Source organism: Triticum aestivum, chromosome 6B (assembly GCF_018294505.1).
Source record: "Triticum aestivum cultivar Chinese Spring chromosome 6B, IWGSC CS RefSeq v2.1, whole genome shotgun sequence".
NCBI classification, from domain to species: Eukaryota; Viridiplantae; Streptophyta; class Magnoliopsida; order Poales; family Poaceae; genus Triticum; species Triticum aestivum.
In genome coordinates, this window is record NC_057810.1 from 621668394 (window position 1) to 621682659 (window position 14266).

The window sequence follows — 14266 nt, forward strand, 5'->3', positions numbered from 1 at the left end:
CACAGCCGCGACTCATAACTTTTATCTACAACAACAACAAAGCCTTTAGTTCCAAACAAGTTGGGGTAGGCTGGAGCTGAAACCCAAAAGATCTCGCAACCAACTTATGGTTCTGGCACATGGATAGCTAGCTTCCATGCACCCCTGTCCATAGCTAGTTCTTTTGTGATATTCCAGTCCTTCAGATCTCTCTTCACGGACTCATAACTTTTACCAAACGGCATTTTTTAGCATGCTTATGCATATTACATTTTTGTACAAGAATGATTTCTTGATCAGATGGGGATCACCACAATGTAAAATGTTACCTTTTAGATAGTTTTATCCTTGTGGATCTTCTGATCACTATCACTCTAACTGATAGAATGTCAAACATCTGTTCAGGTGTGAAGCATTTCCAACTTACCCAAGAACGTATGATATGGTACATGCTGATGGCTTTCTATCACTTGAAAAGCGCCAAAAACGTAGATGTTCTACTCTTGACATATTCTTGGAAGTTGATCGCATCCTACGACCAGAGGTAACCAAGTTTTGCAAATATTACGTTTATACTAATATAGGAACTGGATCGTTCAGTCATGAAACTCATATGTAGGTTCCTATGGATTCTGATCAGTGAGCAATAACGGTGTCATGTTGTGTGTTGGTGGTTCTAAAAGTAAAATAAAAAATGATTCATATGGCTCCATTCTAATTATCGTCGCTTCTGAACTATGCCATATGCAAGAAAGTTTAGTTTGGGATATCCACAAGATAAGCATTAATTTTGGTTTAATTCCAAAGACTCCATCCTTCATTGTTTGGCCAAATTGCAAGCGTTAGGTTTTTTTCTATCTAGAGGCAATGTGAACTCTACTATTGAAGATACGGCATTCAGTATCTCGTAAACTTAGGTCTGATGCACAAACATTCTCACTTACCTGATTTAAGAAATTGTCCTTGTAAAGTACTCTGCGTGTAGTTTTGAATCAGGCTGTCTCTTGGACAAGTCCTTCACTCACATATATCTACAGCCTATGTAAAACAGTGCTTGCATTGACCATTACTCCCCCCGTTCCTAAATATAAGTCTTTGTAGAGATTCCACTATGGACCACATACGGATGTATATAGATGCATTTTAGAGTGTGGATTCATTCGTTTTGCTCCGTCTGTAGTCCATAGTGAAATCTCTACAAGACTTATAGGAGTATTTAGGAACGGAGGGAGTAGATGATGGGTGTTCAATGTGTCGTCTAAAATTATGTATTTATTTTATGCCTGTGCAGGGCTGGATTATAGTACGTGACACCGCCCCTCTTATTGAAGCTGCAAGATCTGTTGCTGCTCAGCTCAGATGGGATGCCCGTATATTGGATCTTGACATAGCTAGCGATGAAAAACTGTTGGTCTGTCAGAAGCCCTTTCTGAAAAAATAATGAGCATACCAGACACTTGACACACGATTCAGAAATTGGAATTATTCTTTACCCCCAAAATATTGTTACACGTATTGTCCGAGAACAACTGGGAACAAATTCCAGTTGAAACACTGGAGGAATGGGTCAGCTAACTCGTCATGAATCGTCATGGGCCGCAAGGTGCCATGAGACTGATCGGGCAAGTGCATGCTGCAGAGGACATGCTTGGCGGCTAAGCTTTGCAGGCCAAGGTTTTACTGCCAGGACACACGGTGATGAAGGCGGCAAAGTTAATTTTGTAGCAAAACCATATATTTAATAAAGGGATGATGCTGTGGCGTACATAATCGCGGCCAATGTATCATATAGGTATAATTCCATTTTTCTCCCTCTCCCTCGTTACATTCTCCTCCTCTGTAATGGTGCTCATTCATTTTTTGTATCTTGTATGTAAAATTTGTTGAAATTTATACTGGTCATCCCCAGATTACAGTCCTGTGAAATGAAGGTCAATATTTTTCAGATGAATGATAGGAAAGAGCAAACGAAATTATTCATATTAGATGTTTACACCTACATTTCTCGTTGTGTCGATTTTGTGCATGTTCCACAGCATGGTATGTGTATTATGCAGGAACTTCCTGCTTTGGACAGCTACATATGGAACTTGCAGTTTTTCTTACAGATTCTAGTGCAAAATTCCCTGCAGCTATTTTGCATGCCGTTTTTGTGTGTGATTAGTTGCCCGTAGACCATAGCCGAAGCTGTTTAGCTTTAGCTGCATGGGTGTTGCTGTATGATTTGAGCCCTCCCATGATTATACTTAGTACGCAGGGTGGAACGTCTAACTCATATCATAGTGTTCTCCAGCTGCCACAGGCACATCATCAGCAAAGACAAATTGATGGCGATACGCCACCACAAATCCAAAGGAATTGACACCGCCAATGCCATTGGCCCTTGATTCCATCCAAGGTTTCTTCCATTCCTTGGCATCACAGGGTCAACCCAGCGAAGGACGGACAAATTATCTCCTCGCAAGTCGTACTCCTGGGCTGGCAGAGCAACTCCCAAAGCAAATTCGGTTGCAGCTGTTTGTCCCGTGGCTGAAAGTTGAAACCGCAGGTGTTAACAAAAGAAAGACCCATCGCTTCCCGCTCTTGAACGCACATCTGGGCTGCTTGTTTTTATCGGCCAGTTGGCTGGCACAATCTTGTTCGCGAGTGTGGTGCCCGTGACGGGCCATGTGAGGCCAGAGATGATTGGTCCGTCCGCTCACTCACGCACTCAGTCACAGCCTCGCAGGGTTCGGCCCCACCCGCAGGCGCAACGAACCATTCCATCAACCATCTCGCGCTGGCCGTACGAAATCTTAATAAGCAAGTCAATCCGGTCCATTGCAGTTTATAGACCCAACGATAAGATTCTTTTGTGCACCAACAAAAAAGGTAATATTCCTTTTGGGGGCGATGCCGGAGCAAATCAAATTTTGTTCTCCACACAAGTTTTGCCATAAGACGAGAGCAGCGGCAGCAAGTTGCGCATACATATTATTCTCCTACGTCCAATTATCCGTGACACTGACCCAAAGGAAAACCATCTGCGTCAAAGACATTTTTCTTTTAATATCCCACTGACAGGGTGGTCCCATGGCGACGTGTCTTTGCGGGCCCACCGCCGGCCTTCTTCATAGGTCCACGTGTGTCGTGATCTATTCTGCGGGTGTAGGCGCGCAGGCGTAAATATCGCGCCACCCTACGGCGGGGGCTGCGCAGACCAACCGCGTCACCGCGTGGTGGCCCCCGCACGTCATCCTCCGGATCCCGCGTCCCGGGGGCCGGCTCGCCCGGGCGTCTCGTCCGTCCGATCGCGATCGGACTGCGGCCCGGCGCCCGGACCCGATAAAGCGACCCGCCTCGGCCTCACAACGCAAAGGCGCAATCCCGCACGCCCAAACCAACCCTCCGCCCGCACCCGTCGGCGCAGCGCAACCGAAAATCGCCGCGGCCGCCGCGCTCCCCCGGCGCCGAGCGCCAGCCGGCCAGCGCATGCGAGGAGCTCCCGGAGCCCAGATCTAGGGCGGGGGGACGCGTCCGTGCCAGGGCCCCATGGGCCGGGGGTCGCCGCGGTGGGCGGCGCCGCTGCTCCTCCTCCTCCTCCTCGCCGCCGCGGGGCGCTCCTCCGCGCATCCCGGGGCGTGCCCGGTGCCCGCCGCGGAGGAGGCCGTGCTTGGGCCTCCCCGCACCTGCTCGCCGCTGGATCGCCGCCTCGGCGACCCGGTCGGCGTCATCGAGGTGAGCTATCCGACGCTTTTTTTGATAAAATATACCGCGGCGAATAGATTATTGACGGGGTGAAAGTTGGGGGGTCGTGAAATTAGGGATTTCCTAGGTCCATACATGGTGTCAAGGGTGTGAATAGGTTCTTCTATCCTGTCAATTGGTTCATGCATTTTGGCAACCTGTACTGATAAGCTGTATATGCGTTAAGCTATGAGAAATTTCTCCTTAGGACCAAGCCAGCTTTAGGGGTGTTCTTGTAATACCATTTTCTAATCAATGGATTTCGCAGCTCCCCTGCCACCATTAAAAAAGGGACCAAACAAGCTTTGTGTTTGGTTTGAAATTCCCTGCTCTGCCCCCCTGCTCCTATAATAACACGTTGTCCTGAAGTGTTACTATGTTGCATCTATTGGTTTTGTGCCATGTCCCTAAAAAGCCACTTTCGTATTTGTTTGGAATTCTCTGCTCCTCCTGCTCCTGTAGTAACATACTGTGCTGAAGTGTTATGCAGCTTATGCTATGTGTGTTGCATTAATTGGTTTTTGTGACATGTACATGTCACTTGCAGATAATCAGGGGTACTATTGTGTGCTTCTTCCAATTTGGTCGCATCTTGCATCTTGGGATTTGTCTGACTTAGAAAAAGAATATATAATAAGAACTTGGACTTAGTTTTCCATCCTGGTCTATTGTTTTTTCTCCTAAAATGTAGAGCTCAAAATGAGAAGATAAAACATATTCTCCATAACATGGCACCATGTTGCATTTAAGTGAGTTAAAAGTAGTCTGACAACTAGTACTATATAACTAATTTTGTTATTTTTTTTTCTTTTATTGTGCTCTAGTGCCTGTTTGCCCCTCTCTTCCTTCATTAGCACAAGGATATTCCATCTGTTGTACTACTTGTAGAATTGAAGCTGTCTCTTAAATTTCTTTAACATTATATAGGGAGATGAGGCTACATTGGCGAGGGCAGTCAATCTTCTTTACTTGAACAAAGATGAGTACATTGCTGTACTTTTCTATGCCTCATGGTGCCCGTTTTCACAAGAGTGCAAACCTAATTTCGAGAAGTTGGCTCACTTATTCCCAACTATTCGCCATTTTGCATTTGAGGAATCTGCAATTAGGCCAAGGTATGCCCGCCTTTAGACTGAAGAAAAATGTGTTCCTTAGTGTAATAAGCTACTATTTGTTTTATGATGGAGTGTAAGCTTTGCATTTGAAACTGCAGCATAATATCAAGATATGGGATTCATGGTTTTCCAACACTATTTCTCTTGAATTCAACAATGCGAGTGAGGTATCATGGACCTCGAACTGTTAAGCCACTAGCTGCTTTCTACAGTGATGTTTCAGGTGTGTAAATTGTTGCATACTGACTTCTTTCTTCTTTTCCATTCTTTTTTGTATTCTATTTTGTTTGGATTGTGTTGTAGTTTTGCTTGCATGCTTACCAGAGTTTTTCATTGTATTGAGCAACTGAGCTATATGTTCGTATTTTTTCACCTATCTTGTGGTATGAGACATCTTTGTTCCAAACTAGTGTCCCTGAGTCTCCTTGTGGTTGGAGTTTGGACTTGAAATTTGTTGTGTATATGATATCTTTTGTGGTTGCATCTGTTTTCCTAATTGATTTGCTGACGGTCAATTTATGTGATGAAGGCATCAGTGCATCAGTAGAGTCAACCAATGGGGAGGCCATGCCACACCCGTTAGATGAAATTGAGCCAAAAAAGGATGTTGAACCGGAGAATTGTCCATTCTGGTGGGCGCGTTCGCCCGAAAATATACTGCAGCAGGATACATATCTAGCACTGGCAGCTTCTTTTGTAATCCTGCGGTTGCTGTATCTTCTATTCCCAAGGATAGTTTCTGCAGCAAAATGGGCATGGAGGAGGCATACTCTGTTTGCGAACTTGATGGGCGTGCATGAATATTTCTTCACCTACCTCGAGCAAGCAAGACAGAAATTGAGTAGGTTATACCCTTCGAAGCGAGGGAATTTACAGGAGGGGGCAAGGAATGCCACTGCCTGGGCCTCCAAATCATTAGCATCTGTGTCAATCGGAGAACCAAGCACTATCGGAAGGACGAACTCCACGAATGAACTGAGGTGAAGTGTAAACTTTTTTGTCCGCAGGGATATTATGTACAGTAGAGTGATGAGGATATGAGCACCAAGAATCTGTTGTAACCAGCTTTGTTAGCTATTGTAACATCATCATTAGAATAAGCACCTCCCCCAGTATTGTTGCCATTATAACCTTGTCTTGAATAGCTGTTGCCCAAACATATTCTTGGAGGAAAAAGGCTTGACGTGTTCCACGATATGTTAGAACTGTGTGCATGGCCTCTGTTCGAAAGTTGAGGATGCTAGAACTAGGGTTTTGCGCTTTGACTGCTCGTTCTTCAGTGAATGAGCATGGCCTCTGTTCGAAAGTTGAGGATGCTAGAACTAGGGTTTTGCGCTTTGACTGCTCGTTCTTCAGTGAATCAGCAAAAGGCCTCGTTCGTTTCTTCTGTACTAGTAAGCGTGCACGTGCAACGCACGTCTCTGCAGTGGCATGTGGGGGCGATGGCCCTACCAGTTGAGGGCGCAAGGCATGTTGAACCAGTGGACGTTGGGGCGGCGGCCCCGAGAGCTTTGCAACTTCGACGGCATGGACCTCATGCCGTGTGGGTTGCAACTACTACATGCATGTGGAATGTTTATCTCTTCATCGCCGCGGGAGAGTGCCTCATGATTTCTTTCGGACATGGAAGAGTGACTTGTTCGGTGGAGCGAGATCAAGCTAGTGTGTGTTTGCGTGGTTGGCGTTTCTTGTGGCATCACGGTGTTCTAGAGTGGGTTTGACCCTTTTGTTTTGGTTTTCGTTGATTAACTGGACAATCTTCTGCTTAATCAATGAAACGTCAAAGTTTTTGGTTCGTGTCTGAATTTATTTGCACTCATGCTCATTTACTCAACAAAAATCCAGATATATCTAATGTGTTTCTTTACCAGTAAAGAAGGCATGCTAAGCAAAAAGGACAATACCCATGCCTGCTTTGAAAATCCACCCAAGATAAAATCGAATTTAGAAGTAAGACCATAAAAAAACCTAGAAAGTACAATTTCCTATAATTACAAATTCATGACGTCCTTCTTCCAATTTCCGGTGAATCATGTTCATAACTTTAATTCAAATTCATTGCCAAGCCTTTGGAATAATATAAAGGAATCAACTGAGTGCACGTCTCAAACATTGATCAACTGAGTTGACATGATATAAAATTAAATTAATTACTGAAAAATATACAAATCAAATGAGTACAAAAATCATAATTGACATAATATATATGTCAAATTTTATGTCTATATAAAAGATAACCACTAACATTAGAAAAACAATTAAAAACCACTTCACTTGAATTGTATTTCGATAAAGTAATTATTAACATGCATAGAAAAATATATTTCTCTTACTTATATGCACCTCCGACCCGTCATGTTTGTGTGAGGTCGTCATTTTCATAGCAATGAACATAATTCCTTTTTTAAGTCTATTTTGTGAAAATGAGACATATATTTCAAACAAAAATTATATATAATCATGTGAAATATGTATATTTTTTTGGCAGACTGCTGGATGCAAGGACGCATGTACGTTGGAACGACCCCGTACGTAAGAAATATATAGTAATCTGTTGGCTGGAGGAAAGGGAGGATCCTTCCATCTCTGAACATGAGATGAGGGGGTGGAACTCGCTATGGAACATGTCAGTGCCACCGAAACTGCGCTTTTTCACTTGGCGATTGGCGCAACACTCACTCCCTACGGGAGATGTCCTAGACCATCGTCATATGGCCACTACGAGTGCTTGCTCCCTATGCGGAGGGCAGGATAGCTGGCGGCATTCTTTGCTGGAGTGTAATGTGTCTAGGTGTGTGTGGGCACTTTCAGAAGCCGAGATGGTCGAGCACATGTGGGCAACCTCAGAACCTGACGCACGGCTGTGGCTCTTTGCCATGAAGGACTCTCTTCCACCGGAGCAATTTTAGTTGATGATTGTTACTTTATGGGCGATTTGGAGTGCAAGACGGAAAGCTATACATGAGGATATATACCAGACTCCGTTTGCCATTGACAACTTCATCAAAGCTTACTTATCAGACATAGAGTTTTTGAAGAAGGAGGAAGCACATGGGATAGCAGTACCACGACCCCGTACGTGGATTCCACCACCAACAGATTACTACAAACTCAATGTGGACGCGGCCGTGTCACGCCCAGGTACGTTTGGCGCAGTTGGTGTGGTTTGCAGGGATGAGAGAGGTTTGTTCATGGGAGCGTCAGCTCTCGTTTTCAGAGGACTGCACAACCCCCAAGTGCTAGAAGCACTAGCTGTTCGGGAGGCATTAGCACTTTCAGAAGATCTCTATATCAACCATTTACTTGTTGCCTCCGATTGCAAGGTGGTGGTAGATGCAATCAGACAGGGAAGCTCAGCAGAATTTGGAGCCATTGTCGAGGAAATCAAGACTAGAGCAACTACCTTTATTTCATGTTCGTTTACTCATGAGTATAGGACCTCCAATACGGAGGCCCATAATCTCGCAAAGCATGCGTTATCTTTAGGGTTTGGCCGACACACTTGGCTAGGACAACCCGGCGATCTTCTTTTTGTACCTATGAACATTATGATTGAGTAATAAAGCTTTGTGAGATTCTCAAAAAAAAACTTATAGAAATAATAAAGATGTGTTTCTCAAGAAAAAAAATAAAGAAGCATTAGTTATCAGAAAAAATCCAGTCCTCTCATCGCACAGCATCCACTCTGCCCACCTCACAGCCTCGCACATGTTGCTTCTCCCTGCCGCCTCCTCTCCTCACCACGGCTCGCCCTCGGCATCCTCTCCCCACCACGGCTCGCCCCGCAGCCTCCACCTCCGATACGACCTCGCGCTGCCAGCAATGCTTCCGGTCTCCCCTGTATCGACACTGCCGCCGGTGTCCAACCTCAGCGACGACGCCAGCCTGCCCGACGCAGCTCCTGGCCGCGGCGGCCTAGAACGCCGAGGTATAGAAGCCTGCTCCGGCTGCCAAGCTGCCGCCCAACCTGCTCTGGTAAGTCTTGGGCTTAGGTCTCACTTCCATATATCAGAACGATTTATCTGAAGTACTAAGTTTATATGAAGAAAAGAAAGCTAGGTTTTGTTTGTTCAGTCCTCATGTGCTTTGTAGCCAAGCTTTTCATTCTAGAAGCCTGCTAATCTGCTATATTGTTATGATGGAATTCTGTATCTGATTTGGATGAAACAAAACTCAAGAGTACTTATTACAAGCTAAATACTGAGTGAATTGCATTTTAACTGAAGCATTTTTCATACATTACTCAATGTTTGTCAATTGGGATGTACTCAATGTTTGTCCCTTCTCCACTGGACACCAACAGGGGGTTCCATATGATACAAGACTCAAAGGTCTAGATGATGACAGAGGAACCAAAGGTCTAACACAGGATGCTTCAAAGTCTCATTTTAAAAGGTCAACAGGTTGATGTTCTTTTTCATATCTCATCTTGTCGGTCTGATATTTGAAATATCACAGAATTATTGTTCAGATGCACCTGTTATCTAAATTAGTTCCTGCTGACACATTCAGGCAGTACAAGTTTCACAATAAATCTAATTCCACACATACAACCAATCTGTAGATTAATTTGGCACTGACGTTCGATTAAGTTGATTCCAGTGTAACAATGAAAAACTTCTGGAGAACTCATACCTTACGGCTATTATAAATTTAGGTCATTACTTCAGATGATATAATGAGAGAGAGGTCTAAATTTAGGTTATTACTACTTCATCAGGACCATATACTATTTAACAGTAATACTACTTTTTAGAAGATAATTTGTCGTGCTTCTAGTGAACTGGCAACCCCGGCTAAAATTTGAGGTCTGTTAATTTAAGACATACAAATAATTGAACATGTTAAACAAAATAATCAGAAGCAAAGGTTCGGCGGCTCATTGTATCAACCAATCCCGAATTACTGGCTAAAGGTTCTAGAATTTACATTTTACAGAAGTAGTAAAAAAACATAATTTTTGTTTTAAATTGAGTTGTGTCTGTAACACAATGATATTCAGAGGACCCAAACTTGGGTGCTTCCAACGCTATTACACACAAAGTTAAATGCATTGGCTTTAGAGATACCTCGATAGATGCCATTGGGTGGAGAAATTATTTTCAACAGGGCATGAAGAGGATTGTTTGATGGTCAACATTTGCAGGAGTAAGCTTGCTCAAGGATTAGTTTTTGCCTTTTCTGAACATGGACTTTGTGGATGCAGAAGCTGCATGAATAGCATTTAACGTTAATCACAGAACGGCAGACAAAATTCTATAATGTGCTGAAATCTAACAAAATCAATATTAAGAGCACTATGATTTAGACAACAATGTTACAGACACATGGATTACCCCTTTCAAGCAATCACAACCACGAAAGCGCACAGTCAAGGCCAGAAAAGGCGGGGTTCTACTTATTTTAAATCATGGTTACCTCTGGCAAGGCTGGGTTTTGCTTACTTTATTAAATCATAGGTACGAAAATGCACACGGCTGGGTTCTGCTTATTTTAGTGGCAATCGCTGTAAAGTGGCTTTCTAGTTGGATGTCTACAAAATCAAATATCATTCTAGAATTATTTTCTTTTGTTTCAGATGTCAACTATCAAGAATATAACCTCTGAACTATCCACCAAGTTGTTCAAAACTTGACTTAGAAACAGAGTAAAGTTCACATGGACAGTGATATTTTAGTCTGGCCACTACAAACCAAGGAAGCCTACTATAGAAAAGCAATATTAAGCATTTAGAGTAGTATATTCTGCTGGTTGATGCTTTTTGCTATATATTCCACATTGTTGTAGTAAAACCAATTTTTTAGATATATTACTTGCTGTCGTTTCAGAGGTAGTTGCAGTCCAGCTTAAGCTTTGTAGAGTCATAGCCTCACAGGTAACTCGGGATGGTTGTATTGCAAGCGTAGGATTAAAAAGGAAACCCCCAGATAATATATTCAGTGCCAAAAAACATGACCCTTAGTTGCCAGAGTCAGCTTAAACTCATTCCATTGCTTTGAAAAACATGCATGCATGGTACCCTACCCAATACCAATTGGCAGGCCAACATATAAGAAGAAATTTGTCTTAATTGTATTGCAGATATTTAGAGAGGCATGTACTGAATTTCATTTGCACAAAATAAATTGTTGTAGATTGACAATTGTCATAGAGATTTTGTATAGTCCTTCATTCAAATGGCCTAAAACTAACATAAAAATGTGGTAATTCATTGGCACAAATGGATTGCATACAGTACTCTCAAGACTGCAATACAATAGCAATTGGCAGGCCAACATTCAGAGAAGCATGTACTAAACTTAGGTTGTAGAAATTCAGAGAAGCATCTGCTAGATTTAGCAAGTAGAAATTCATAGAAGCATGAGATGAGGAGCCGAGTCTACCTTTTCCTGGATGTTGTCTACCTTTTCCTGTTATAGTAAACGTGCACGTGCAAATGCACGTATCTAAATAAAATTGATCCTTATTCAGTTGTTACGTGGTATAAATCTGAACAAGAAAATCACTAAATAATATATACTCCCTCCATAAACTAATATAAGCACGTTTAGATTACTACTTTAGTGATCTAAAAGCTCTTATATTAGTTTACAGAGGGAGTATCTTTTATTCAAAATTGTTGCCTCACCTCAGAAATGCAAAGCAAGCAATATTCTAATGATCATTTACATGCAAGCCACATATTGATCAATGCAAATAGCGCAAAAACATACTTCAAGCACAGGAAACTTTTTGTATACACAATTTTATGAGGGCTAAGCAAAATCATTGAAGTGCTCCTTGCATATACAATATTATAATTTATAAATATAATTCTATAATTTCTAGACTTACAATAAATAAGGAAATCCTACTACTATAGAGGTCTTGTTTGAAGATGACACCATTCAAATATGTTCACACAGATTATTTTGTTACGGGAATATGTTCACATGGTTCACATCAAACATCCCTAACGAACTCTTTATATTAATATTTCAAATGACTTACATAACTTCCACTATACATTAAAAAACTGAAAACACGGCTATGCCTATATGGTCTATGCCTATATGATTGGATTATAGTTCCATGCGCGACTTGATTATGTTGTTTGATGCTCCATCCAGATGTAACTCTTCCATATAACAAAACATACTTTGTATCACTCTTCACATCTTCTCGTTGATGGCAAAAACATGACTATCGTCACACCTATGCCACCGCTTCATATCCAAACGCAAGATGAAATGAATGGAAGATGGTAAGTACCTGTCAGCATCTTCCTTACTCCCAAGATTATGCTTCCTCCTCTCTTTCCTTCCTCTCCCGATTCTTTTTGTCAAACGAACAACATGAATTGAAAATCAACCAAGCAAATCAGAAATGAGAAACAAAATATGAAAACATGAGTAAACCTTATCTCACTTCAATGCAAATCACGGATGATCATGGGCGCCCTGCCACTGATTATGTTAATACTTGTTGGAAAGGTCAACCTGTACACCATGTAAAATTACCTACAAGGTTCAGCTCTGGTGGTTCTGCAAGCAAATATCTTGTCTGGATATGATAGTTCTAGGGACAAACCTGAAAACTTTATTGTATGCCCCTATGCACTGTGAGGCCTTGTAGTTTTAGCTCGCCCCAACAGTATGGATATGAAAATTAGGTATCAACATGAAAATATGTAAGATGATTCTATATATCTTTATAGGTGGAGAAGAAATTACGATTAGAAGTTGTTGCAAGTATATATGTATTGAATAATTATACATACAATATGATATATCAATCCAGTAAAAGCAGCGACAAGTCTATCCATATTGCCGCATTGTACAAATACTAAGATATTTGGTCAATATAACACACCGATTCACAAAACCAAGTCCCCAAAACCGAGGTCATCCTTCTGCATATTTGCACGACAACACATTGTAGTCAAACATATGGAAGAATTATTTGAATTTCGAAATCATACTATTTGAATCTGTTAATATGAAGAAATGTATACCTTTTTAATCTAATTCAATCATCAAAAGCATATTGGTTTAGAAATAGGAGTTAATCTGAAGCATGTGTCTTGTTCTTAACTTCTCCTCTCTCGCTGCTGCTCTCTCCTTCTGTATGCTCTGTTGACATCCTCTTTCAGAAACACATTTAGTATAGAAGGAAAAACCGAAAAATACAAATTTGAAGGTGAACCTATTTTATTAAAAGGAAAAAATTAGCACAGGTCAAATTTGGTAGGTTTAGAAAAATATGCAATTGATGCACATCATTTTGGGTTGTGCTTAAGAACAACACCAATAACTACAATTTAAGATGTGGCCGACAATAGAGAATAGCAACACCTAAAGGCCTATAATATCATCTAGCTTGGCATGCTCATGTAAACTAAATGAAGCTATCATAATAGTGCCTATAATATATCTAAATTTAGTACCATAAAATTAGAGAACCATACGGTTTGATTTCTCATATTTCGTTTCGGAAAATAGCAGACTCTGTTTTTAAAAATGACAGTTAGAACGCTCGTTATGAGATCACAATGTGCCTTTTAACATCGATCTAAGAATGCAAGAGCAACTGAACTTGATCTATGCTAAGCGTTGTCTGAACCAACTGTACATGATTTCTATGAAACAAATAAAGACTGTTATGTTAGGATAATCCTCCTACTATAACAGTTTGACTTACTTCACTTGATAAACAAAGCACCTGCCTTTGATTTGGTCTAGTAGGCATCAAAGCTATAGTAATAATTAGCAAATTTCTGCAGAATAAATATTTTCTATATATACATACTTGGCAGAAACAAAGCCATGTCCTGGTGCTTGTTGAGAATGACGCCGAGGGATAACACTGTGGTAGAAAAGGCCTTTTCAGATGGCAGAAACAAACATCAGTCAATGTGTAAAGGGCATAGACAACAAGAACAGAAACAAAAACTTTTGAACAACCACAACAATAAGTCTACTTTTAAGCTCACTCGTCTAGCTATAAGCAACCAAACTTCACTAACTCTGACTTTAAAACATCAAACTTAGGGGGTTACAAAAACATCGGCGGCCTCACGGTGATGACGACCACCCGATTAAATTGAAACTACCGACAATACACCTGTAATCCTCCGCTGCATTGAGCATCAGCCATCGTAAGATTGATTCCTTAATTGATCTAAAAATAGTTGCTTGGATTGATGTACTATTAGAACAGATTGGAATATGGAGAAGAAAGAGACCGGAGTTAGGAGAAGAAGCAGGGTCAGAGCTTGATGAAGCAGGGCCGTTTACCTGGTGGGAGGCGAGGCTAGCAATGGTGGGGCTGCGATTGCGTCCGAGTGCACAAAGCGGAGGCCGTAGTTAGAGCCCAAGTGGAAGACGGGGAAGAAGTACTGCAGTTCCACGGGCGCGGCGGGGCGGCTCCGGTGGCTGGGGAGGCGACGACCCGCGGCGGGACAGCTC

At 41.9% G+C, this 14266-nt stretch overlaps 3 protein-coding genes and 1 long non-coding RNA gene across 5 annotated transcripts in view; 3 read left to right on the top strand and 1 right to left on the bottom strand.

Moving 5' to 3' along the window:
• LOC123138347 (probable pectin methyltransferase QUA2) overlaps positions 1 to 1930 on the top strand; it is a 5785-nt gene extending 3855 nt beyond the window's left edge. The window contains exons 7-8 of the mRNA XM_044558314.1: positions 385 to 523; positions 1271 to 1930. Of these exons, the coding sequence (XP_044414249.1) occupies positions 385 to 523; positions 1271 to 1420 (289 nt within the window). The 3' untranslated portion in view covers positions 1421 to 1930. The remainder of the gene's footprint in view (positions 1 to 384; positions 524 to 1270) is intronic.
• A 1392-nt stretch (positions 1931 to 3322) lies between these two features.
• Positions 3323 to 5947, top strand: LOC123138348 (5'-adenylylsulfate reductase-like 3). Its single transcript, XM_044558315.1, has 4 exons — positions 3323 to 3696; positions 4633 to 4820; positions 4919 to 5043; positions 5350 to 5947. Exons 1-4 carry the CDS (start codon positions 3511 to 3513, stop codon positions 5802 to 5804), a joined length of 954 nt encoding a protein of 317 aa, XP_044414250.1. The 5' UTR covers positions 3323 to 3510; the 3' UTR covers positions 5805 to 5947.
• A 2483-nt stretch (positions 5948 to 8430) lies between these two features.
• LOC123138350 (uncharacterized) lies at positions 8431 to 12921 on the bottom strand. 2 transcript variants are annotated; one of them, XR_006469043.1, is made up of 6 exons: positions 12814 to 12921; positions 12390 to 12711; positions 12218 to 12298; positions 12072 to 12134; positions 9890 to 10029; positions 8431 to 8792 (listed from the first exon to the last, which is right to left on the bottom strand). It is a non-coding gene; the product is annotated as an uncharacterized lncRNA (long non-coding RNA). The 2 variants fall into 2 exon arrangements; XR_006469042.1 differs by lacking the exon at positions 12814 to 12921 and having other exon boundaries at positions 8431 to 8787; positions 12390 to 12758.
• On the top strand, positions 8529 to 9223 carry LOC123138349 (uncharacterized; the record flags this gene model as incomplete). The annotated part of the gene is given in 2 exon segments (XM_044558316.1): positions 8529 to 8795; positions 9124 to 9223. Coding segments are annotated over 2 exon segments (367 nt in total), but the record flags the coding sequence as incomplete, so codon positions are not given.
• Positions 12922 to 14266: the final 1345 nt, after the last annotated feature.